Source organism: Equus asinus, chromosome 5 (assembly GCF_041296235.1).
Source record: "Equus asinus isolate D_3611 breed Donkey chromosome 5, EquAss-T2T_v2, whole genome shotgun sequence".
Taxonomy (NCBI): Eukaryota; Metazoa; Chordata; class Mammalia; order Perissodactyla; family Equidae; genus Equus; species Equus asinus.
In genome coordinates, this window is record NC_091794.1 from 65350135 (window position 1) to 65377303 (window position 27169).

General features: G+C 38.3%; 1 protein-coding gene across 1 annotated transcript in view; it reads right to left on the reverse strand.

Moving 5' to 3' along the window:
• Window positions 1-24340, reverse strand: part of HOOK1 (hook microtubule tethering protein 1) — a 65230-nt gene extending 40890 nt beyond the window's left edge. The window contains exons 1-8 of the mRNA XM_014844656.3: window positions 24077-24340; window positions 17012-17097; window positions 11484-11556; window positions 8726-8776; window positions 7395-7527; window positions 4668-4735; window positions 3428-3490; window positions 2419-2502 (exon numbers count right to left, since the gene is read on the reverse strand). Coding sequence (XP_014700142.1) covers window positions 2419-2502; window positions 3428-3490; window positions 4668-4735; window positions 7395-7527; window positions 8726-8776; window positions 11484-11556; window positions 17012-17097; window positions 24077-24139 — 621 coding nt within the window. The 5' untranslated portion in view covers window positions 24140-24340. The remainder of the gene's footprint in view (window positions 1-2418; window positions 2503-3427; window positions 3491-4667; window positions 4736-7394; window positions 7528-8725; window positions 8777-11483; window positions 11557-17011; window positions 17098-24076) is intronic.
• Window positions 24341-27169: the final 2829 nt, after the last annotated feature.

The following is a 27169-nucleotide window of genomic DNA, read 5'->3' on the forward strand; positions in this document are numbered from 1 at the left end:
CCAGGCAAAGGTGGGGGGCAGCTGATGCAGTGGACCATCTTTTTACAACACCTGGGCTAGCCTTGACTTCTGAGATTTAAGTATCCTCAGCCAGGGTGGTGAGAAGCATATCCCACTCCAATGAAGGACGTCCTCTGGGCATGAGACTGTTTCCCTAATTCAGTGTGCAGCCCTATAGCCTTTGCTTCTGTTAGAAGGAGTCAGCCTTAGTTTCTTAGCTGTCATTTCTACTTCTCTCCAGTCCAAAGAAAGAAAAGGAAGGAATCAAAGGGTGAATTTCCTTCTGATTGGTAGACTGCAGTGAGACGGCTCAAGGTTTCTGTAGATTCCCCTTCATGGGCTGGGGATCAGGGAAGAATAACAGTGCCTGCTGTGTAGCACCTCTGTCAGTGTCATCCGCCTGCTTCTTTCCCTGATTACCTGCTTTTTCTTGTTTACCTGCCCTTGGTGAATTTCCTTATAGCTTATTTTTCTTTTTTGGTTCATTTGGTTAGGTATTAAAAAAGAATCCTTCCCAAATGTTAAAATCACCCCCAAGTTATATATGATTAAAAGTAAACATTTTTCAAAACAATTTTCCTTATACAGTTGGGATACGTGTCATATATACCTGCGTGGATTTCACACTGTTAAATTAATAAGTACTTTTTGTTCTGATTATATGCAGTAATCATTCATTTCATGTGTGCAGCAGATAGTTTAGAGCTGACTCTATTTTAATATTAGAATGAAAAGGCCAAAACATGGGATGGCTAAACTTTTCAGCTAAAATCAGATCATCAGATACTCTTTATTATGTGTTAGAAACACTCAAATCTTTTAACACAGAATTGTGTGTCCTTTTTAAGAATTTCTAGAAAACTGTACAGAGATCCTACATCAGACCAATAATACCCAGATCATTCAATCCTCTCTTCCTTACAGGAGGTAATCTGGAGGGTAGATACGATCTTATTTGAAAGTGATCCATCTCAGATGCTTTGCATGCGTGTTACAATGTGTGAGACGAGTGTGGTTAGGAAAGACGGAAGGAGAACAGGTGGAATTTCCCTAGTTTTGAGACACTGCCTTTGTTCAAACACAGAGGGCTGATTTCTAAAGATGAAGTTAGAAGACCCGGATTCTAGTGCTGCCACTGCCCTACGCAGCTGAGTCACCCTGACCAAGTCATTTCTCTTTTCCTTATTTGCAAACCCTGGAGGGTTAGAAATATTACCCAGCCCTATCATTCTAGATATTTATTTCATCAAGCAAGGATAATGCTACCATAACCCTTGTTCCCTGTCCTCATACTTTTCAAAGTCAACTATTTACGTAGCTCATCATTTGAACAAAAAATGCAATTTACACACAGCATATTAGGATGGTACATTTAGCATTCTGTGTAATTTTCCAAGATCTTCACATCTGCATTTTCATGTAACAGTCATAACAACAATATATGCAATCACATACATAACGGTTCTGTGCCAGGCCCTGCTCTAAGTGATTTAGGTACATTAACTCATTTCATCCTCATAATCACTCACTCTGGGAGATACAGACTATTATCACATCATTTCTCAAAAGAGAAAATTCAAGTACAGAGAAGTTAAGTAATTTGCCTGAGAGTATATGACCAGCTAATAACGTGGCCAGGTTCTGAATACAAGTAGCCTGGTTTGACAATCTACCCCTTTAACCATTAATTATTGTCCCTCATGCCACGTTTATTTTGTTAACACGTATGTGCATATGAACACAAGAACTATATACGCGTGTTGATCACATGCAGATGTTAGCAAAACAAACTTGGCACTGGCATTTATTGGGAGTCAAGCACTTCTAAGTCCTTCCATAAATGACCTCACTTGATAGTCATACCCTATGAAGAAGATACTGTGAGTGGCCCCCCCTTTTTTTGAGGAAGATTAGCCTTGAACTAACATCTGCCCTCAATCCTTTTTGTTGAGGAAGATTGGCCCTGAGCTAACATCCACACCCATCTTCCTCCATTTTATATGTGGGACACCTGCCACAGCATGGCTTGACAAGCAGTGCGCAGGTCCACACCCAGGATCTGAACCAGCAACCCCCAGGCCGCTGAAGCGGAGGGCTCAAACTTAACCGCTGTGCCACCAGGCTGGCCCTGATTCCCCCTTTTGACAAAAGAAAAAACTAAGGCCTCATATAAATAGTTGAAATTCTACAATTAGAATGATCTTCTCAAAGAAGCAGTTAAGCCAACAATTTTTAACTCTAAGAGAAAAATAACTATGAAATTCATGCTTGAATATTCAAGCCTAAAATGAATCCTTTTAAAGGTCCCGCCATGAAACGAAACCCAACCTCAGAAACACTTTGCCAATTAATTAATTACAATGAAACCCTCGTGAACTTAGAGAGGAAACCTTCTCAGCTCAGCTCTCTTTCCCGCACCTGCATATCCAGTTCTTGGCATCGCTGCCTCAGTTCTTCTTTTTCTGCCAGTGCTTCCTGAAGGTCTTCCAGGGCTCTTTTAAGCTGAAATATAAAATGTCCTAATTCTTAGTAAATCTGTTTTGACACAAACTGAAAAAGATACTTTTATCAGAACATATGTATACAGTATTCTTGGAAATGAATTTTAAATTTACCTATTAACAAATAGGTCTTAATATGTTGTTCTTTGTGAATAATGTTTACACAGTCTCATTAACATATAAGACTAAGTTCCCATAGAAATAAAATTTTATGAAAATCCTCATGAAATATTTAAACAAGAGTAGCAGAGGATGCACTGCTTAAAGTCATCACAGAAAAAAATTACAACACAGCATGCTTAAATTTAAATAAAAATTTTATAGGAAAAATTTTTAATTTGAAATACTTGAGATGACTGGTGACACTCAGGAAAAAGAGATGCGCAACAATGTAACAGGAAAAGCACAGGAGGCAGCTGCTTCTCCTCATGCCCTTTCCCTTCCACCCAGGCGGGGCCACACGCATGGGAGACTGCCCCTGCCCCACGCAAATCAGTCACGCAATAAAACCAGGGAAACGGTCGAGCTGTTTTTTCAACATCAGGAGAGAGGACACGACTGGGACAAAAATCACAATACCTTATTAGATAAATAAGAACTTCACAGAATTTTTACTATTAAATCTACTATTTAATTGTATAACCATACAGAATGGGCCACACATGTATTACAAATGTCAGAAGGGAAGCTCAATGCCACTCCGCACTGTGAACATAACCACAGAAACTCTGGAGGGCACTACTTGCACTCATGAAGGAATGCATAATAATATTCAATTGAGGTCTTACAGCAGGAAAAAAGGTCTACGTTTCATAGAGGGAAATAATCTTGTATATGCTCTCCCATGTAAGCCATAACATGACAGCAACTGGCAAAGGAACTGTGGGACTGTTTTTAACATTTTCCTCACTTACTGAAATACTCACCTGTTGCTCTAATTCTCCAAGAGCATCATTTGTAGGAGAGCTCAGTATTTCTTTACTCATCAACTAGGAAATTAAAATGGTAAAATTAAAATTAAGCACTATAAAGTGATGTTCGTGCAATAAAAATATGTTTATTTGAAACGGCAGTAAAATGCTCATATTTAGTTTTTCCTTGTCTTAATTTGATGATCCTTAGAATATTATTCCAATAAAAATTTTTTAGAGGTTTAAGCTAAATAACACAATGTTCAAGCATGATATTAGTGAGGATGTTATAAGTAAAGTGTCCTTGAAACATGTAGATATTTAAAATACTTGTGTACTGAAAACTTACAATCCAAGTTCTAAAAGATGAATTACTAAATAAAACTGAATACATTAAATAATAAAAAATGATTCATCCAATAAAATAAATTAACATTTTAAAAATATGAGTGCTATGGTAAAATTCCTAACTTGAGAAGTCATTTTAAAAGCAGGAGCTATTATTATGTGAAAGAAAAGATCCTGGAAAACAACTTTTTGCCTATGAAAGGCAGATTCATTTTTGGGCAGCGATGCTTTGGATTCAAACCAACAATGCAAATGCGGAGGATGGCGACTTCTCAAGGCCCGTGTGATGTCTCCCTCCAAGTCATGCCCCTTCTAACTCTGTCTGTCCTCCTGATGCCCGCTCTGCTTCCCCTCAGGTCTCCTCTGCATGGCACTTCAGCTCAGCCAGGCAGGCTGATTTCAAGACTTGACACGCACCATACGGTTTTTGAATCTTTATGGTTCAGCAATGATAACTAGTCTGGCTTGAACCCAGTTTAGCTGGCTCCAAACCCTAAGTATCACCAAAATTGCTCACAGCTCTAACATTCTGAAAATGAACATGAGAGAGAGACACATACATACTTTAAAATTTGAGGACTGACTGCCCTAACTGGGAAGAAAAAGAGAAGAAACAAAAATGCCCATCTGGGCCGAGGTTGTTTATCCTGCTTAGATGAAGTTATTTGAAGGAACGTGACAATGTTTATCTTTTAAAATGCAAAGGTACTAAAATTGGGCTTGAAGTCTTTTTAAGGTAATCTGGAAAAAAAAAAGAAAAGGGGAGACAATAACTAAAGATAAGCAAGCTGGCGGCAAAGGGCAAGTTTGCACAAACGGAAATATACACATCCATAAAATTTATCTGAAAAGCTTTACATCACGTGGTTCAGGATTTCCATGCCTATGTGAGCATGGCATAACCTACCTCCTGAATAGCAGTCATGACCACATGCTGAACAGACTCTTCCAGTGTCATTATATTTTGAATATGTTCTGTGATTTAAAAAAAAAACAGATCTGAAAAAATACTCTTTACCCACAGTACTTCAGTCATTCAATTAATAGTATAAAAAATTCATTTACCACACATAATTTTTTATGCAAGTAGATTATTTTTCCACAAGAAATACGTCCACTGAAAACAAATATACAGAATTGAAAATAGTTATGTAAATATTTTATTTTAAAGAAGAAAACCTCTCATTTTCTCATGAGGAAGAGAAAGACAAGAAATTGCAATTAATCTTAAAACAATTACGACAATTTCTTCCCTCTTGTTAAATATTCAGTGTAATGGGATGAATTCACACGTATTAAATGAACTCCCAAAATCTTAAGCCCAGAAGTTTCATTTTATCACCTACATTTCGGGAAGTTCATTTCAGGAAAGCTTTCAAAGAAGAACTCCCACAACTTCCTGAAAACACCTGTTCAACATTCACCAGGCTTCATCTCAAGGAGAGCCTTATGCCTGACCACAAACACACATGCAGTAAGTTAAGCTGCTTCTGTCTCAGTCAGAAATGAGGAACCACGACACCTTTATTTGCAGATTTAAATTCACGTCAACTACATGTTCTCCAGCTAAAACTATTTTCCCAAAATTTGAAGGACTTATTATTTTCTAAAAGTTGTATTGTTCTAATGATTCTTCTGGAAAACATCTAGAAGTTCTCTAATCTTTCTTTTATTTGTCAAGCCAAGAACTGGACAGATTCTGGTAGGCAGCTACCACTAAGTGCTATGGGGTGGGGGAGGGGAAGACAACTAGAGAATGCACAGGCAATAGAATGCTTTCCTGTAACACAAGTTTTTAGATACCAGAGTGTTTCAGGTCTGCTGAAACCTTCATAACAATGATCTCTTTCCCCACCAAGATGAGCAGGGTACTGTAATCAACCAGTTCATTCCTGCAACACTGAGCTACAGCAACACCTCGGAATCATTTTGAAAGTCAACCCTCACCGCAAAGCATTAAAGGCGTGAAAGTTGTTTATATTCCGCAGCTGTTTTGGCTTTAAATTTTAATTAAATTACTAAAAGCTGCTCTTCATTTATCTGCTCCCTCCTAAAAGTCGGGAACCTAGACTCATACCTCCAAAAATAAGTCCAATTAGATAATCCTGATTTTTTAAATAATGAAAATAAAACTATTTCTTTATATTTACTACCTGCTGAACTTTTATTTATGTATCCAGGAATTAAATTTCCTTTAAAAAATCTGAGGACAAAATTGCTAAGTAATGCTTAGAACTAAATCATGAAAATACTACATATTATACCAAAAATTTGCAGGAGGCAACAAAATCATAACTTAACAGAAATTATGGCTTAAAATGTCACTTACAGCTTAGAATAGAAAAAACTGATTAATTCACAACAGAAGTGGTGAGATAAAAGATAAAAACAGACATTAAATAATACAAACAAAATAGAATCAAAGCCAAAAGTTGGTTCTTTGTGAAAGACAAAACTGACAAATGTGCTAAAATTAATTAAACAAAAAGATACTGAAAATAATCACTAATTGAAATAGAAACAAAGCAGTAATCAAATAAAAAAGGATCACAATAATAGAAAATTGCTAATTTATAAATGAATTACTATTTACCAATTTGTAATTAGACATTTATAGAAAGTTTAATTTTCCATGAGCAAATGTTCCTTACTTTTATGAAAAACCCAAAATACAGATCTTTCACATTATCTGTGAGAAATAAAAGCCTATGGAAAAGTACTGACTTGCCCTGGAAAAAAGGGGCTAGTTAATGAAAGCAATGGACTAACACCGAAGTCTTCTGATGCCCAATCCCTTTTTTATTGATAAACTACAACTGATTTCATGTATTTTATTTTCCTCCTTCCTGAACTTGTTCTTACTGAAGGTATCCTGTCTCACAGGCTCTCTTCATTACTTGGATAACACTGAACGTGTTTTCTAAGGCCCTGGCTTAAAGCATTTTACCAACTTAAGCACCTAACATTCTCTTATAAAGATGATGCACTAAGGCCAAGTTTGGAGGAATCACGCAAAAAACATCAGTATCAAAAAGCTCACCACCCACACTGATGCAAGCCCCAGGGGAAGCAGAATTTTGGTAGAATTCACTTCATTCTACCAAAAACGCTCTTTTTGTACTCAGCAGGATACGAATCACTGTGTTTGGATATACCAAATTATATACCAATTCCATTTCTATCATCAGACTACTTATCTGCAGGTTACACTGGACAGGCATTCTTCTGAAAAGAGAAGAACATCATCTGAAGATGCCTGGATTATAATTTAGTTGCTGCATAGTTGTTTATAAAAATCCGGATCAACCTAAGGTTCTACATCTCACGTTATGTATGGGATGAAGAAGTACAATTTTTACCGAATATCCACTAAGTCCTAAGCACTCCATCCATTAAGTTCAACTAAAATACATTGTATTTAGCTAGTGAATCTGAATCTCAGAACCCAGGTACAACTAGAAGGCTGAAGACGTGCAGCTTTTTAACGGCAGAGCTGCGCTAGAACTCAGATCTCCTGGCTTACCTTTCAGGGCGCTTTCTGCCGACCTGTAATAGGACATTTTTATGCTACTTTCTATAGAAATGGAGGTTGATTCTGAAAGTAGATATCCTCAAATGATTGAAATTCACTTACCTTGCTTCTTTTCACAGTTGACCGCACAGCCTAAAATAAGCTGGAGCAACCTCCCGAGCTCCACAGAATCTGCGCATTCAGTTATCTGGGTTAAATCAGGGATAAGTTCTTCAGAAACCTGTTGCCCCAAAAACTGCAGTATGGAAACAGGAAATTAGATCAGTCATGTACGTAGGCTACAAAGAATTTACTGCATTCAATTATTACAAGGAAAATCCACTATAAATAGGTTCATGAAATGACTCAAATGAATTAACAAATGACAAATCCATACTTAGTGAAGAAAACCAGTTAGCAAAGTTGGAGCAACCTCCCCAAGCTTTGAGCAACCAACCAAAATCATCGAAAATAGTTTTACACCAAATATTCTATGATCCCACTGTCAGAGAGAGGGATTGTTTAAGAAATCCTTGTCCTAATCTATTATGACAAAACTTGTGTCTTTCCACTAAAAAGTAAACAGATTGATGCTAAGTCAAAGGATAGCCATAGTATTTTGACATATGATCTATTAACAGAAACCACAAAATAAACAGCCACGCTTTTACAAATGAACAAATCTGATGGATTAATCTTTCCTGGCCTTATCTTTTTTTTTTTAGCTTATTAAACAGTTTTCTTGGCATTAAAAAAAGCTTCAAAATGAGTTTTAGGTATTAATGAAATGAAAAATTTCAGTCTGAAAGTTACTTGGAAGAAATTAAATTGTAATTGTGTGACAACTTAAAATATTGAAACAAATTCTTTAAAAGCAAAAACCAAACCAAAGCTTCTAAACATTAAGCAATAAACTTTCTCATATCAAATAATCCTAATAGAGAACTTATCACGCTGAATAAGAAAAAAAAAATACTACTTGAATAATGCACTATCTAATGTGATTTTAATATTACTTTCATTTTTCACTTTTCCCCCCAATTCACTTGCACAAGCATAATTTCACAGTATATCTTTGCAGCTTTTTACACTGGAAAGAAATGTCAAAATAATGCTTTACATAGAAAATTACTTCAATTTAATTATAAGGTCTACTATATAGTATACCATACAATCAAATCACATAAAGATGAAGGTAATTCTATTTGAGGAAACAATCAATCTAAAGAGTATCAATATAGAAGCAACATTATTTTACAAATCAATGTGTTAACTTTAAGCCTGTTTATGTTCACAAAATTTGAGTGTTCTAAAAATGGCAAAAAACAATAATCTATTCTAATGATGAATTATATTCCAGTAAAATGTTGTAAACAAAAAGCCGCCATTTTTCAGCATCAATATAACTATCACATAGCATTTTGTATTTAAACAAAGTCAGATATTTTTCATACCTCATTGTAATAACTCATAATTCCTTGAAGTACCTTCTTTAAATTACTAGCCTAATGGGGAAAGAGAATAAGAATTAAATTATTTATATTAATAATAAAAGAAAACATACGCCAAGGTGAAAGACGACAAAAACTCCCCCCTGATAAAAATGACAACATAAACAATTAGAATTCTACAAATACATCATAATTTTTAAACATCAAAGCTTTACTCAGACTTTGAGTAAAATAAAAAAATGTCTTCATGCTTACAGTTTAACCAGAGTGACTCTATTTAAAGTGAGTCACAATGAATTCAAGTACCAATTAAAGATTTAGCTATGAACATGTCCACCTTCAGTCATGAGTGAGTAACAGGATCCAGACTACTCTCCTGCCACAAACTAGAAAACAGGAAAAAATACAAGGAACAACTGTTTTCACGTTTTAGCAAACAGGCAAAATAGAACGCTAATTTCTCAGAGAAGGGAAAAAAAGATGAGCCCTACTCTAGTCCAGGATTTCTCCCTGGATGCAATTTTCATACCACGGCATGGGGGTGGGGGAACTAAACAATGCCTGGTGTTCTCGTTGAGTTGAGGAGATAGACATCAGAAGTTCAGGAAGGTAGAGATACTCAGAACTTGCAGGGCAGACAAATGAAGAGATGAGAGCTATGAGAGAAAGAGCTCCAGAAATCTACACAGTGGTTCCTCTGACTCTGGCTGAACACTAATTTGCATGTGCGTGGGTAAAGCTCAATGAGATTAAACAAAAATAATTTCCAAGGAAGGAACAACCGAAGGAACTATATACTGAAGAATTCCCAAAGATTACACAAGGCCAGAATTGTTGACATTCCCACTAATCAGAGGAGGCTATGTTGTATAGACAAGCATTCCCTAAAGATCCCAAAAAGGTCACAACTTAGTAGTTGGTCTAACCTAGCCCTAGAAGAAAAAATAACTCTCCACCTGCCTCCCTCTCCCAAAACCTTGAAGGATCAACCTGATTCACAAGTACCGCCTGTAAGAACAAAGTCTAACACTCTTTACAGGAATACAAAGCCCAGCACCCAGCAATAAACTTTACACCGTCCAGCATTCAATCAGTCACTACGCTTGTGAAGAAGCAGGAAAACGTGGCCATAATGAATAGAAAACTTCGTCAATAGAAACAGGCCCAGAAATGAGAGATGAAAGAATAGAAGATAATAATGTTAAAACTCTTAGTTTAAAATGTTCAAGGATTTAAGTGAAAACAGGAATATATGAAAAGAAATGGAAGATTTAAAAAAAATAGATTGTCATTGAAAAAAAAGTAAAACCCAACTATTAGGTGTCTACATAAAAGACTTTCAATATAAAGACACAGAGAGATTGAAAGAATAGAAAAAGATATACTAAAACAAAAAACAATCATAAAACTGGAGTGGCTACATTAATATCAGACAAATTAGACTCCAGAACAAAGAATATTACCAGGGATAAAGAAAGACATTCCATAATGATAAGTAAATTCATCCATCAAGAAGATATAAAAAAATTAATGTGTATAAACCTACTAACAGAGATTCGAATTACATGATTTAAAATTAACAGAATTGAAAGGAGAAATTGACAAATCCACAATCATCATTAGAGATTTAAGGACTCCTCCCTCCTTAATTGATAGAACAATCAGACAGAAAATCAATAAAGACATAAAAGATGTAAACAGTACTATCAACAAATTTGACATACTCTCTATTTACAGAACTGAAGAATACATGTTTTCAAGCGCACATGGCATATTCACCAGGACACTGTATGTTAGGTCATAAAAGAAGTCTCAGTAAATGTAAACGAATTTCTCAATACAGAGTACGTTCTCAAACCAAAAGAGAATTAAATTAGAAATTAATAAATAAAAGAAAGTACCTAGAAAATCCTCAAATATTTAGAATTTGAAATACCTACTTTGAATTTACCCATGGATCAAAGGAAAAATCACAAGAGAAATTACCAAATGTTTTGAACTGAATGAAATAAGAACACAGTATGTCAAAAATGTGTCTAACGTGACCAAGGCAATGCTTAATATCAGGAAAAAGGGACCTACAACTGAAGCAAGAAAAAGAAGAGCAGACGTAAGGAGACGAAAGGAAACAACAAAGGTCAGAGAGGAAATCAATAAAATAGAAAACAAAAGATAGTTCTTTGAAAAAACATCAATGAAACAGAAAAACATCAAGCCAGACTTACCAAGAATAAACTATGAAAGACATAAATTACCAATATTAGGAAAGAGAGAGGAAACAGAAACAATTCAACATCCATCAACAGGTGATGGCTGAGCAAATTGTCGTACATCAATGTGATGAAATACTGCCCAGCAAAACAGGAACAACTCCTAGCACAGGCAGCGTGGATGAGTCTCAGAGGCACCGCACTGAGTCAAAGACGCTAGACACACCGAGTACCAAAGAGAACATGATTCCTGATTCCATTTATACGGAGCTCTAGAAAAGAAATCTATATATAGTGACAGACAGCACATCTGTGGCCACCTGGGGCGATTGACTGGGAAGGGGCATAAGTGCGTGTTTTGGGTTAATGGAAATATTCCGTATCTAATTATGATGGTAGTGACATAAGAACATACACAAGTGTCAAAACTCAAACCATACATAATAAAATGCACCCTTAAGTCAGTAAAAGAAAAAAAGATTTAGTTGAGTTTAGTGCTAATCTTAGAACCACTGACTAGATCAAGTGCTTCTGCCATTCATTCTGCATACCTTTATTCTCCAGTTGTCACCAATATCCTCTTTAATTCGGCTTAACCAAGATTCATTGAACCAAGCTACATCACTGAAACAAGAATAGAAATGGTAAACATTAAAGCATTTTTATTACATGAAAAATGCCAAACTTAATCAATAAAGTTATTTTATATCTTAAAGCCTGTCCTTAATAAGAATAGTGAATATTATGTAATTGAACCCATTCAATTTTTTGTTATTCCTATGGATTTCTTTTGGAATTTCTCATAATAAATTACTTATTAACATCTTCAACAAACATTTACTAAATATGTCATACTAAGGCACCCTGGTAGCAGTTTTTGGCAATTATGAAGGAAGCTGCTGTACACACCCACGTGCAGCTTCCATGTGGATGTAGGTTCTCAACTCATTTGGATCAATTTCTGGGAGCGTCATTGCCAGATGGGATCGTAGGTGTTTAATTTTGTAAGAAACGGCCAAATTGTCTTCCAAAGTGGCACTACCATCTTGTACTCCCACCAGCAATGAATGAGAATTTCTGTTGTTCCACATCCTTGTCGGCATTTGGTATTGTCAGAGTTTTTTGTTTTTTAAATTCTAGCCTCTGTAATAGGTTTGTAGTGGTATCTTTTTGTTTAAATGCGCAGTTCTCTATTGACACGTGATGTTAAGGATCTTTTCACATGCTTATCTGCCATCTGTATATCTTCTTTGGTGAGGTTTCTGTTCAGATCTTTTGCCCGTTTTGTAATTGGGTTGTTTTGTTGAGTTTTATGAATTCTTTGTATATTTTGGATACAAGTATTTTATTGGATATGTGTCTTGCAAATATTTTCTCCAAGTCTGTAGCTTGACTTTTCATTCTCTTAAAAGTATCTATCACAGAGCAGTTTTTAAATTTAATGAAATTCAATTTAACCAATTTTTTCTTTCATGGATCATTGCTTTTGGTGTTGTATTTAAAAATACTGCTGCATCCAGAGTCACCTACCTTGTCTCCTATATTATCTTCTAGAAGTTTTATGGTTTTGAGTTTTACATTTAGACGTACAGTTCATTCTGAGTTAACTTTTGTGTAAGGTGTAAGGTCGGTGTCTAGATTTATGTTTTTTTCCCACGCGGATGTCCACGGAGAACACTGACTACTATACCACTCTTCCAACTGACTCTAAAAAAAGAACCTTCACACACGATTCTATAATTCTACAATCACACTGTAATTCCCCTTAGAAAATGGATCTAGAGATAGCCTCTTCTAGTTTTTCCTCCCTTTGTCTTACATTCATCCTGGTCTTCCTTTCCATTTCAAATCAACTATAGCCTTATGTCTTAGTCTGCTTAGGCTGCTGTAACAAAATACAGACTGGGTGGCTCAAACAACAGAAATGTCTTTCTCACAGTTCTGGAGGCTGGGAAACCCAAGATCAAGACGCTGGCTGGGCTGGTTCATTCTGAGGACTCTTCTCTTGGCTTGCAGGTTGCTCCATCTTGCTGTGTGCTCACAAGATCTCTTCTTTGTATGTGTGTAAAGATTGAGCTCTCTGATGTCTCTTTTTATAAGGAGTCTAATCCTATTGGATCAGGGCCCCACTCTTAAGCCTCATTTAACCTTCCTTGCTCACTTAGAGGCCCCATCTCCAACACACTGGGGTTCAGGGCTTCACCACATGAATTTCAAAGGGATACAAACATTCAGCCCATAATACCCTAACTGAGAAATGCTATCTAACTTCTCCACAAAAATATATCTCCTGGTTTCTTTCTTACAAACAAATTCATCCTTCTCAAACAAGTATAACAGTAGTCAATCTTGCCCGCTGTTAAACTTGACATCCAACCTCAGAACTCTATTGACATATCTTTTACTTTCTTGCACTGCCACATCTGCATGCCTTTGCTAGACTCTTGGCCCCCAAAATTAGCTCCTTTTCTTATATTTTCCAGAACTTCAGTGAAACTCAAGGGACACCAAATAAGAATGGGACATGAGACTAAGGAAACAAAATATGATCCAATTGTTTTCTAATAAAACTAAGTAGGAATGACTACATGACTATTTTTTAATTCCACTATGGCATTTGTCTTCAACAACATTACCAAGTAAACACAGGTAGTACTTAATGCAACTCATTACTATGTACAACATAGTTGTGTCGCTTCAATGGACACTCTGACACTATTCTTGAATTTTCAAGAATATCTTGAATAATCGAAAGGCCTTTTGTGCTTAACTCATCAAACTGTGATCTGTATTTTGGACATGCACATCTGGCCTTTCATTTATTAAGACCCCAAAGTACAAATCTATCCAGAGGGGTTCCAGACACCAGATTTCAATGATTACAGCTGACTGGGAGGACGAGCTTCAGAGTCAAGTCACCTGACACACATCCCGGCTCTGCTGTGTACTCATTACTTGATTTTACGAAAGTCATTTCAGCCCTCTAAACCTGTTTCCTCATCCCTAAGTTTTGGATAAGAATAAGGCCTACCTCAGAGAGCAGCAAAAATTAAATGAAATCACATGGATAAGGTCAACAACGTCTTATATGCAGTAAATACTCAGATGTTGGCTATTGTGATTTACCATTTTAAATCCTCAAATATCTGCTGAATGAATGAACAAATAAGTGCACAATACTTGAGGTCTCTGAATATTCTATATTCTCTGTCTCATTCTTTTCCCTCTTGTGAAAATGTCTAGTCAAAGACAATAAAAAAGCAGAGTAAGTTCTCTGATGCTTAAAGGGACAGAGCTAAGCATTTCTTTTGGGGGAAGTGACAACACTATTTATAATTGTTGTGGGTTGAATTATGTTCCCTGAAAAGATATGTTCAAGCCTAACCCCTGGTACCCGTGAATGTGACCTTTTTTAGAAATAGGGTCTTTGCAGATGTAATTAAGATGAGGTCATCCTAAATTAGGATTGGCTTAATCCAACATGACTGGTGTCCTTCTGAGAGGAGAGGAGACACAGAGATACACAGAGGGAAGACAGCCACATGAACACGGAGACACAGACTGGAGTTATGCTGCCACAAACCGAGAGAGGCCTGGGCTGGCAGAAGCTGGAAGGAGCAGGGATGACCCCTGCCCTAAGGGCTCTGCAGGGAGCACGGCCAGGCAACACCTTGATTTAGGACCTCTAACCTCCAGAATCGGGAGAGAACACATTTTTGTTGTTTTAAGCACCGCGTCTGTAGCACTTTGTTATGGCAACCCCAGGAAACTAATACAGTTGTAGCTATAGTTTTTCCCCATGTGTTTTTTAAATAACAGCAGTTTCTACATACATTTATAAAAGAGACATACATACTATGTATTCAGACTATAAGCTAATCAAGGAATTGTAGAACCCCAGCAATAACTCCATGACTCCCCATGTCTATGTCAGATAGTTTGGGCACTGATTATTAAGATTTCATTATTTACAAGCATACCTGCCTCAGGTAAATAATGAAAGAATTATTTGTTAAACTTTGCCAATTCCTTAAAAAGCAAAGTTTCCCGTCTCACCTTAACAACTTTGATGTGATTTGATGTGAGTCACAATAGCCACAAGTGTAATACACAGTAAATTGAAACATATATAAAGTGCTTAGAATTGTTCAAAGAAACATGGTAAAGTCTGCCCTTTTAGCAGGAATATGATACAGTGACCCAAGTGGTGGAAAAACGTATGCTACAGGTGCCACCATCTGGATCCAGACTTCTGAAAAGCTGCAAGACTGGAAGCAGTTCAAAAAGAAAAAATTTCAAATGGCCCTTAAATGATAAGGAGGTTTGGACATCTAAGTACATGCAAAAACAGGCAAACCAAACAAAAAAGAGGTTTAGGCTCAATTTTAGGTCACTGTCATTTGTTTTATGAAGAAAGAGAGCTTTCTGATTGGTTGGCTATTTTATTATTCCTGCAGAAAAACTATCAGAAGACAGTAAGATCCAAAAGAGAGACTAAAAAGAAAATCAGAGACAGAGAGCATAAGCAATAACAGGAGAATCCAACAGCTTATGGAAAAATAAGATGGTGGTAAGGGATACAGTTTAACTAAAATTGACCTGACCCGACTCTAAACATCAGGCATGGTGCTAGTTTATGGGAGGGCAAAGAGCCATATGCGCTGTATCATAATAAAAACAGGTCTCTTGTATTGTGGTACAAAACTACTAAAGCCACCGCAATGCGTATAAATGACATCTTAGGATGGCACTGTTGAAGTGAGTGAACACACACCAGCCTGACATCTATACCAACCACAGTGTAGCTGCATCTACACCAGTACCCACAACACACCACAGTGACAGCAGGCAAAGCGTACATTCTAAGAACAAGAAACAACCATGGCTTCCCCAAATCACCAGGAACGGACCATGTTCAGAATACGTGGCTCTGACCAATTAAATCAGTTTGAAACCAATCAGGGTATACATAAATAAAATATTTAAGAAACATTTTTAAGAAAACAGGGGAGGAAGGCATATTTTAGAATAGCTGCCCCCCAAAAATGTTAACATGTTAGGTTTGTCTCGTAAAGTGTTAATCTTGAGTTAACCATAAAACATCTATTCAAATTAGATCATCTTAAAGATTCCAAGTAATTAGGATTTTGATATTGCTTTAAGGTGTTTTTCTAAGAGTGGTAAAGAATTTTTGCTAACCATCTACAGAGTTCTCAATGTCAATCACAAGAAAGCTTTACAAAACGACGGCAACAATTAAATAAACTGTCTCTGACTATGAAACAACGTAGCAGACAGAGGATTCCGGTCTCATTGAAGATTATATTATCATGAAAGTAAGATAATACAAAGTCAATGACTATTAATTAATAAATTATGACTACAGAATTGGCCCTGTTTGTCCTACTAAGGGTACAGCTCATATTGTAGACATTATAATCCTAATGCTTGCACCATGTGTGGCAAAAATTAGGAAATAATGGATTTAGGAACTCTTGATATTATATAACTATATTAAAAAGGCCTAACCCAAACAGAATCACTTTAGTTAAGGTTCCCCAGCATTTGTGACTTCAAATTTCATTTATACATCATTTCATTATTGTTAGATTCATACAATTACTATTAATTCAAATACAGATTTTAAAATTTAATGTTTTTTCCAAATCCAGTATGTTTCAATTATCTCTAAAATAATCACCTCCGTGTACTGATACCTTAAAATGACAACAGCATAACTGAAGGAGACATTATGAGCAATTGTAAAATTCATTTAACCTGTTTCTTTCCCAGTTACTGTAACTTGTGAATATGACCAGAACAAGTTCAAAATTAACATCTCTTGAATAGATAAGAATCCTGACTGCTCATTTAATTAAGACGTATCTCTATAAACAGCAAGAAATAATCAGATGATGAACTTATTTTTAGTTCCCTAGCTGCAAGAACGCCTTGGTACCATATGCTTGTCATCACTGAATAGAATAAAGTTTCAGTAGCCTTTAGAATACAAGTCTAAATTTTCTTTCTCAGTATTGGGTTTACAATTTACTCAGGAAGAGTCTGGACCACCACTTACATTTGATGAAGAACTTGTGCCATGGCAACTCCATTAGTCAGCTGTTTGACATCTTGACAAGGGGCAGCAGTATTGAAAGTCTGCAGCTAAAATGACATAAAGCAAATTACTTTACCACCTCTTTATACCTAGAGGGTAGCATTACCTTCCTGCAAAATATACATATATGCTTGAATATTAAAGAGAAAAATAGCTAAAAATTGTCCTGTTTTGTTTAAATTCAGACCTTGCCAAAGAAATGAAACTGTACCAATAAGTTTCTATGGCTGCGTAATATTTTTATAAAAATAAACACTTAACGTTTCATAAAATCATGAAAAATTTTACCTAAAAAGTCAAATATATTGATGTCATGTATGAAGTACTTCAAAATTTCTGAAAGCCACATGTAGAACTCTTAAGATAGCAATAGTCTGTCTTTTGTCTATTGTTAGAATAACATCAGAAAAAGAACTTTAAGATAACATTTGCAAGTTAAAATTTCACTCACACGATTCGGTAGGAAAACACAGGCTAGCAGTTCAAGTCTTAACACTAGGTGTCAAGGAGCTCTAAAAGACAGCAGGACCTCTGCCTGCTGCCCAACACCTAGCCTTAGGGCATGAACGGGCCAGGGCCCAACCACCCTGTCAAGCTGTTTCTGTCTAGTTTGGCTTTAGGTATTACTAACTTTTAAAATCTTTATTTGTTAAATATTCATGTACATATTAAAAAGAGAAGTGTAATGGTGGCATCTTTTTCTAATAATCAAATATAAGACAGAAGAATTTTTAAAAAGCAAAGTACAAAAGAAGTAACATGGATCATATACTTTCTAGAAATCTAAGCTCAACCCGTAAGTATCTAAATTAAATAAACTACGATCCTTTTTTCCTACACATATTCATCTCCTTTAATATTCAATTATAATTCCTTAGTTTACCACTTAACTATCTTAATCCAATAAAATTCTCTGCCACCATAATTCACCTTTAGTGGTTCTGTGTATTACGAGATTCTACAAATCTGTCTCCATTATCTAATACAGAATGGAGGAATGACCTTTTGGAGACTGGAGAAACTAAATCTAGCTTCAGTTACTTTCAAAGTGCACAAAGATACCTTGCCACACCCCTACTCTACGTGGAGCAGTGCAGCACAGGATGGAGCTACAAAGGAAAACCACCAGGTTTCTACCTTCAAGTAGCTTCAATCAAGAGTTAAGGAGAAGAGAAAAAGACACAAATCATTTCTAGAGAATTCCATTTCTAGTCTCATGACTGCAGTAGGCACAAAATATTCTGAAATATACAAGAGTCAACTAGTCTAACTGGGGACTGTACTTAGGAAAGACTTAGAGATGATCTCTCTCTTTTTTTTTTTTTAAGATTTTCTTCTTCCTTTTTCTCCCAAAGCCCCCTGGGTAAAGAGCTGTGTATTTTTAGTTGTGGGTCCTTCTAGTTGTGGCATGTGGGACGCCACCTCACCATGGCTTGATGAGCGGTGCCACGTCTGCGCTCAAGATTCGAACTGGCGAAACCCTGGGCCGCTGAAGCAGAGTGCGCGAACTTAACCACTTGGCCACAGAGCCAGCCCCACAGAGATGATTTCTGAATGGAAGATCTTGAGTAAAGAAAAGGCCAGGAGAAAGAAGCTTCAGGAAATAGGAACATGATACAAGCACAAATACATGAAAAGAGATGGTATTTCAGACAACGTGCAGCTCAGTATTACTGGATTCCCTGCGCAAGGATGGACAGGGAAGGCCTGATGACCAAGGGGGTTAAAAACAAAGGCAGGGTCAGCACTCTGGAAGGCCACGGCAAGAAGCTTGGACTTACCCTTAACAGTATCATCTGTATTATGGGAAACAGCAGAATAGTTTCTACATCACAAGACGGTTTGAGAATTAAACGAATTGGCAAACATAGTGTACTTAGATCAGTGCCTGGTGTCGGGTACAAGCTCAATAGCTGTTAGCACATTAGCTATGAGTCAGGGTTTCTCAAAGTGTGGGGCCTAAGAACATGTATCAGGATCTCCAAACACATTAAATCAGAACATCCCTAAGGGATTCTTATGCACATCAGTTCTTTAGACTAGTGCTCTGGGTGAGGAAGAAGCACCGCAGAACAGCAAGGCAGAGAGTGGCACTTTAGTGTGCTTTGGACGGCAGCGACAGGGACGCAGGGAGCAGCAGAGAGAGGCTTTAGGCCTGAGTCAGTTAGAAGGCTTGTTAATAATGGTCTCACTCATAAACAGATAGCTTACAGACAATTAGGGTAATGCTGACTGAGAGGACAGAGTAACCTCATGGAATATTTAAAATAAAATAGGAAGGATTTTCCAAGTGGGTTGATGTACAGGGAACAGAAACCCCACAGTTTGGGGCATCGTTAAAAGGAAGATAATCACTATCCAAAGAACTTGAAATCAGCAATTCAAAGAGACTTATGCACCCCTATGTTGATGGCAGCATCATTCACAATAGCCAAGACGTGGAAGCAACCTAAGTGCCCACAGACTGATAAAGAAGATATGGTATATATATATACAATGGAATACTACTCAGCCATAAAAAATGACAAAAGTGTCCCATTCACAACATGGATGGACGTTGAGGGTATTATGTTAAGTGAAATAAGCCAGATAGAGAAAGACAAATGCTATATGATTCCACTCATATGTGGAAGATAACAAACGAATAGGTAAACAGAACAGATTAGTGGTTCCAAGGGGGAAGGGGGGCAGGGGTTGGGCACTGAAGGTGAAGGGGTGCACCTATAAGATGACTGACAAACAACAATGCACAACTGAAATTTCACAATGTCGTAAACTATCATAACCTCAATAAACAAAAAAAAGGAAGATAATCATATAGTTTCAGTTAAACTGTGGCTTCCACTTCTCAACCCTTCCTACTTATACTTTACATCAACTTTTTACAAACTGGGTATGATTAGTGATTTAAAAAGGACAATTTCAGAGCGCATAATATTAGGCAAAATAGTAAATAAATATGTAAAAGGAGTATATATATATATATATTAAGTAGCTGCCTGGTTGCCCACCATGCCCAGATTAAGACCAGTTTCTCCTTCTCACAGCCATGGAAATTGGAGTGTCTTTGGAAGTTCTCAAACTAGTTGCAAAACAAATTACGTAACAGAGAATATAATTTCATTTGGCTAAACTGAAAGGCTTTATAATCAAGAGTGAGTATTTAAAAAGCTCAATGGGAGGAGTGAAGCCAAAGCAGAGGGACAAAAGGAAATGTATTTTTCCACACTACTCTTCACAGACATGAAGAGGCACAAACTTTTCAGCAGGCAACCCAACAAGAACAGACAGGGCTTCCATCACTAAACACAGTGTTCTGGCAAATAACCATCTTATTTTCTTCTTTATTTTTAAATACCGTGAACAACCAGAAATGTGGAAATGCTGTTTCTGAACTGCTTCAATATAAATGTCACAGAAATCAAGGAAGAAAAGGGGTTTTTCACAACTGAGAGCCAAGAAAACCTCAAGCTTGGGTCAACGCTCTTCTCATACTCTCCTCCTCGAGCTGCTCATTTCACAAAGATCACTGTTTTAAGATCTTCATAAGAATGATTCAGCCTTTAATGTTTCTTGTTAATTTGGGCATATATTTGGTATTAGTCTTTCTTCACCTGTGTGCCAAAGTCAAAGAATGCAAGAAACAAAGGAACCATTAAAAACAATCTTGTCCAATCTCTGATTTTATTGGTGAAAGTAAAGTCCAAAGATTTTCCATTTCCTCCAAATGTCACAGAGCCAAGAAGAAGAGTTACATTTATCTTCATGGCAAATACTTCAAACTCTCATACTCCCTCCACCACGGATGCCCAATTTTATCCATCAGCCCTAAATTTTTTGCTAAGTAGCAGTACAACATTTCTAAAAATTATTTTAAGATGAGTTCCAAATCATAAAATATAACCTTTTAAAGACTGCCAAAAGGGCAGCTCTTCACCTAACCAACTTTTTCTCATGACTTCTCACCTCCATACTTTGGCATCATCATAACTTTTAAATCTTATCTGTCCTACTACTTCCCCTCAACACGTCACATTACTTAGCATGGCAGGGAGCACATTAAGAGACATATCATGACAAACGAGCCTCCCACTATCTCCTTTCAATCTATTGCCCAAGGAGACCGTTTACATTAATGTTAGGGATTCTTCCCTGTGTCTGGAAAACTCACTTCTCTTGATTTCTATTTGCTGAAATCCATCAATCCTCTACGATATAGTTAAAAATTCACTCCAGGTATCTACAACAACCTACATACTGAATGGTGAAATACTGGTCTCTGAGGTCAGGATCAAGACAAGGATATTTACTATCACCACTTTGATTCAGGTTGTATTGGAGACCCTAGCCAGGCTTGTTCCCGGGAAGAGAGTAGTAAACACGTCAGACAAGGGTTCTGACGCCAAGGAGCAAACGGAATGACTTTAGAAAGTGTTAAGTGTTACAGACCCAACAGAAAGGGCTAACAGGTTACAATGGGACAGGAGTGGGGGACAGGTAGGTCACTCACTGTCACAGTGTCTCTCTAAAAGATGACAACAGACCCAAGAACTGAATGGTGAGAAGAAGCTAGTCACTGGAAGAACTAGAAGAAGAATATTCGAGGTAGACAGAAGAGAAATATAAAAGCTCTGATGTGTATGTATATATAAAAAGCTTAACTTCCTCAAGACACAGAAAGTGAGTGCAGCATGGTGAGCACGGTGGCATGAGGGGAGTCCGGAGAAAGTCTGGGGGTGGGGCAACATCAACACAGCAGTGGCTGGCAAAGGCAAAAGAAGACAGCAAAGTCCAGGGAATCATCCAGAGGTAAAGGAAAGCCAAGAGACAAGCACTCAGGAAACTAAGGCAGAAGATAATTTCAGAAAGGAACCAACGAGTAAGACAAGGATAATGTAACAGTTCTCAGTTTACCAAATCCAGTAAGTAAGTGAAGGCCTTAGAGAAAAGCAGCTCAAGTGCAGTGGGTTGAGGGGTGAATGAAGCTTCAGGAAGTATGAAGGGTGGGTATAAAAAACCCTCAAGAAATCTGACTGGGAAGGAGAAATGCAGTGTGGTTTAATAAGGAGTGCTGGCTCTGTTCTTTCTTTTTAGTTGGGGAAGATCTGAGCAGATTTACAGGTAGAGGGGAAGGAGCCAACTGAGAGGAAGAAGTAAATACAGAGAGAGGATAAATGACAGAAAAATGCAGAAGGGATGGGATCTAGAGCCAGAGCCAAAGACAAGGGGGAGGCCATTTTCCTGAGGGGGAGAAGAGTTTGGGGCTGGAAGAGGGTAGTAAGAAAGGCTTGCAGGGAGAAATGCGTGAGGAACTGTGGTTACTCTTAGTCACAAAGCTGGGCAGCGTCATGAGAACAAGGGAATGCCGCTGTCACAGCAGTGGTAGAGGCAACACAAGAATTTCATTTTCTCCAGTGTTTTCAGCAACCTGGCAGAGAAATGGAGAAGTAAAAACCAATGCTACTCTGTCATCTATGATTCCTCATGATTTGGTTTATAACATTTTTGCAGTTTTTAAGGAATTTTGCCTTCCATTGTAACTCCAACTAAAATGAAAAGTTCTTTGATTATTCTGGATATCTGTCTTTCTCAGTGCCTTCTACAAAGTAGGAATTCAATCAATACTGGTTAAAAGAACAGACATAATCACATAATATTTTAAAACATTGTACTAATACAATCCAAGAACATCCTCTGTTTCTCCACCACCTCATACATAAGTCACCACGAAGACCAAGTTTACTATGAAGTCAAAGCAACAGAGCAACAGATTAGGGTGTACCATTTAATTCGTCAGTTGTTTTAACACATTAAAAATAATGTTGCCTCGTTTCCTGACAGTCTTAAACACAGCATCTAACCCCTAACACTTATTTTAAATGAAGTACAGGTGACCTGTAATTGCTTTTCACTCAGAAACCCTAGATACTTGCATTCCACTTAAAGCAAAAGCTATTTTCCTCCGAAGTGTGAAAGCTGCTTTAAATTACGGTTATTTCCAGCAGACTTCGTACACTGACAGAGCCTCCCCTGATTTCTCATCCTTCTGAATTACACACGGTAAGAGATCACTGGGAAATCTTATCAACCGATTACCGCCGCTGACCAGTCTGTTTACATTCCATTCTGCGCACACTCCTACATGCAACTAAACAAGTGGTTCGCAGATGGGCACCCTCAACAGCACTGTGCGGGCCACTGAGCACCAACCTTGCCCACCATGGTTCAGAAACCACACCTGAGTGCCAGCTCCCTGGTCGCTGAGCACCTCCAAGAGGTGAGACGACATTTTGCTGACGGGAATACTGGGGACTGACTTCCTGTCCAAACCCAACACAAATTAACAAAAATAGTAAACACGGATAAAGCGCTAACGAAAATACCAAGTCTTTTTCTTGAACAAAAATGTTTCTTCGTTGGACGGGGAGGGGGACCAGCGAGAAAAAGGGACTATGAGCCCCATTCCCAACAAATCTTTTTCTCCACGCAGGAAATACGTGGAAACATATCTTCTAAGAGGCATCTCCAAATTCAGATGTCCTAGGGTCCTGGAGAACCACTGATCCAGGAACTAAAACCAGCTCTTCGCCACCTGTGTCCAAGTAGAGCAAGGTGGTTGGGGTGGGAGGGAGGTTTCGGAGGGGGTCTTCACTCCCAAGCGGCACAAAGGTCCCCTGGGCAGGCCGTTCAGCAGACACAAGGCGAGAGGGTCGGCGATCCAGGCTTGGGCGCGGGGCAGGGAGAAAACGGGCCAGGGGGCAGGAAAGGGGACGGGGGCTCGGCTCCAGCCCCAGCCGTTAGGAGCACGATCGCGGGAAGACGACCCTTCCTCCCCCGCCCCCTGGAGCTCCTCCACCCCGCGCACCCGCGCACGCCCCTGCCGCGCGACCCGCAGGTGCACTCCCGCCTCGAGGGCGACGGCAGGCGCGGGGGCGCGCGGCCCGGCCACTCCTCGGGCTCACCTGGGGACACACGGGCTGCCGGCCGACTGGCCCGGCCCCGCGCCTCGCCTCTCCTGGTACTCACCCAGATGACGAGGCTGTCGCACAGCGACAGCGCGGCCTGCGGCGGCGGCCGCGTCTCTTCCATGGCCGGGCCGCCGTCCCCCGCGCCGCCCTCCCCGCCGCGCTGCTGCGGCGCGGCGTGGACCACCTGCTCGCCGCGGGAAAGCTCGGGGGCCGCCCCGCGCCGCTCCGCGCCAGGCCTGGGCCACCGTCGCCGGTGCGCCCCTCCTCGCCGCCCGCCTCGCGGCCCAGCCGCCGCGCCGCCGCACCTGCGCCCCGCCCCTGCACACCTCTCCCGCCGCGCTGAGTGGCCTGCGCGCGCACCAGTCACAAAGAAGGTCGGGCCCCAGAGGGGCGGGAAGAGCGGGCGTAGGTTGCGCAGGAGGGATTGCTGATTGGACGCGCCCTCTTGGGCTCCGACCAATCAACAGGAGACAAGACTGAGCCTCCGGGAGGGAGCGCGAGCTGGTGGAAAGGGGTTTGTGACCTGGCAGGTGCGGTCAGGTGGGGGCGGGGAGCGCGTGCGCGTGCGCGTGCGCGGCAGGGCGTGGAGGGGCCTCCCTCCTGCGGTGGGGCAGCTCCTGGCTACACCTGTGGAGACCCACACTTTGCTTCCATGACGTCTTCAGAAATAGGTCTTACCCATGAACAAAAACCACTCGAAATAGGGAGAGCTGATTTTCTCTTAGAAGCTCCTTGGAAAAGCATATTTTGGTTTGCAGACGTGGCAAAGAAATGTTTCCTATAGGAAAAAAATACCATAAAGATGCTTAAATAAAGTTTCACAAGATCACAAACCATGGGCGGTTTTATTTTAAATGGGGCAAAAAGGAAGTCCATTTTCAGGTAGGAAAATGAAAAATGAAATAACCTTTTAGGTTTCAAAAAATTGTGGAACATATCAATGTACAATGCTTCCTATTTTCCTTTGGCGATTGAAAACCTGTCTTTTCTGAGAACGTAGGGGAGCGTCGGCGTAAAATTGGAAGCTCTCCAAGGTACTGACATATGGCTTAGGCTATTAAAATGGGTGAGAATAATCTTACACTTGCTGTTATTTCCATTACTTCACTCATTCATAAACTCATCAATTCATACTCTGTGTAAAAATGCAGCTGGCTCATTTACATTGCCGAATCTTTATATTTAGACATTGAAAGTTTAAAACTGATGGATGACTGCAATTAAAAGCCCCCAAACGTAAATCAGTCTCATTCTAAAAATACAGTACATGCGTTTGCTACCGAGTCCCTTAACGTTATTTCAGAACTTTCTTAGTCCACGTGGAGTCATTTTATATTTCTGGACACTAGCAACGTTGGTAATATGACTTAATGAAAAGTAAAAGATCTAGGGATTAAAGACCTACTCTGAGTCTTGACTTTACTCGCTACTGTCTGTGCAGCTTTCTCCTGTGAAGCCCAACCTCCACGTTCCTAAAATAATGCTAATGGCGCTGACCTGCCCTGCATACTTCACAGGGGCAAAAATGATGATGCATGTGGAAGAGTTTTGTGAATTGAAAACTCCTTTACAAATATGACTTACTACAGTCATATATGCTTAGAAACGTAAGAGAACACATCACTAAGAACCACAGGTGATTGACGCACAATATTTAAGAAGATTAACTAGGAAGCAATCCAGTTATCCCTCTGGGCTCTGTACAAGCACAAGTAAGTTCTTGGGGGGGATGCCCCATTCTCTTCACAATATTAGATCTGATGGAAAAATATGTGAAGGACATGATCAGTGAATTCAGAGGAAAAGAAATGTAAATATTTCAAACAAATACAAAAAAGTTAGAAAAAGGCAAAACATGAATCATTGAAATAAAACAACAAAATTATTGTCAAGAAGAGTGAAGTGCACTTCCATACACGACTGGAACAAGCATTTTGGAATAATTTTTTGAACTTTTAAAATGAATATTTATCAAGAAACTTTAAAATGTCCGTACTATTTAAACCCATGGTTCCATAATTCCACTCCTGGTCATAAATTCTATTGAAATCATCAGAAATACAGCCAAATTTGTGAACAATGATATGTATTGCAATTCTATGTATACTGATCTATACACGTCTAATAAGCAAGAAAGGTTATCTACCTTATAGCAGATTCATAAGAGAATATTTGGCAACTAACAAAAATAATGCTTTGGAGAATATTTGATAAAAATTTCATGATATGTAACATTAAATTAAAAATTTAGAGATAAAAGTATGAGCCCTGTGATTTCCACATTGTTAATATTATTTATTTACTTAATATGTTCACAGCAAGAAGACAAAGGAATGTTCATCAAAGTGCTGTGTCATTTTTATATATGGGCAATGTGATTATTTTCTGTAATCTTTTATATTTTTCTATCTTTCTGCAATTAGCTTGTATTACTTTATAATCAGAAAGAAATATATTAAAAGAAATGCCTAATACAATGTAGGCCATCATTTTTCCAGCTTTTGGCATTCATTTCTAAAAATTGGCATCCATATTTGGAAAGTTGAATAAAACTATCTTTTAAACAGTAGCCGTGGGATTGTAAATTGGCACAATCTTCCTGAAAAGTTTTTGACAGTAAATATCAAGAATGTTTAAAATGCTCAAAGTCTTTAAGCCATTAATTTCACTTTCAGAATCCATTCTAAGAAAATAATCAGATACCAAGAAAGTTGTTGATTGCAGTGCTATTTATCAAAGCAAAGTAAAAGAAACAACCTTTTGGCATAAGAAATGTCTGAAAGAGGAATGCTTAAATACATTATGGTATTCCATACAATAGGATATATTGTAGCTATTATTTTGAAGGCAGTTTAATTACTCAGGAAAGAGCTTGCAAAATAATGTTAAAAGAAAAAAGTGATGATACAAATCTGTACATAGAGTATGAATAGCTCTCTTTTTCTGTCTCTCTCTCAATTCATCTATCTTTTATTTATTTATTTCTGGATCCCCGTGTGTGTGTGTTTGCGTGTGTATGTATATATATACACCGAGAGAGAAAGAGAAGAGAGACTAAAGGAAATAAACCAAAACGTTAATAGTAATAATGATGATATCTAGGTATTGGAATAACAGGTAAGTTTTTTTTTTTTTAAAGATTTTATTTTTT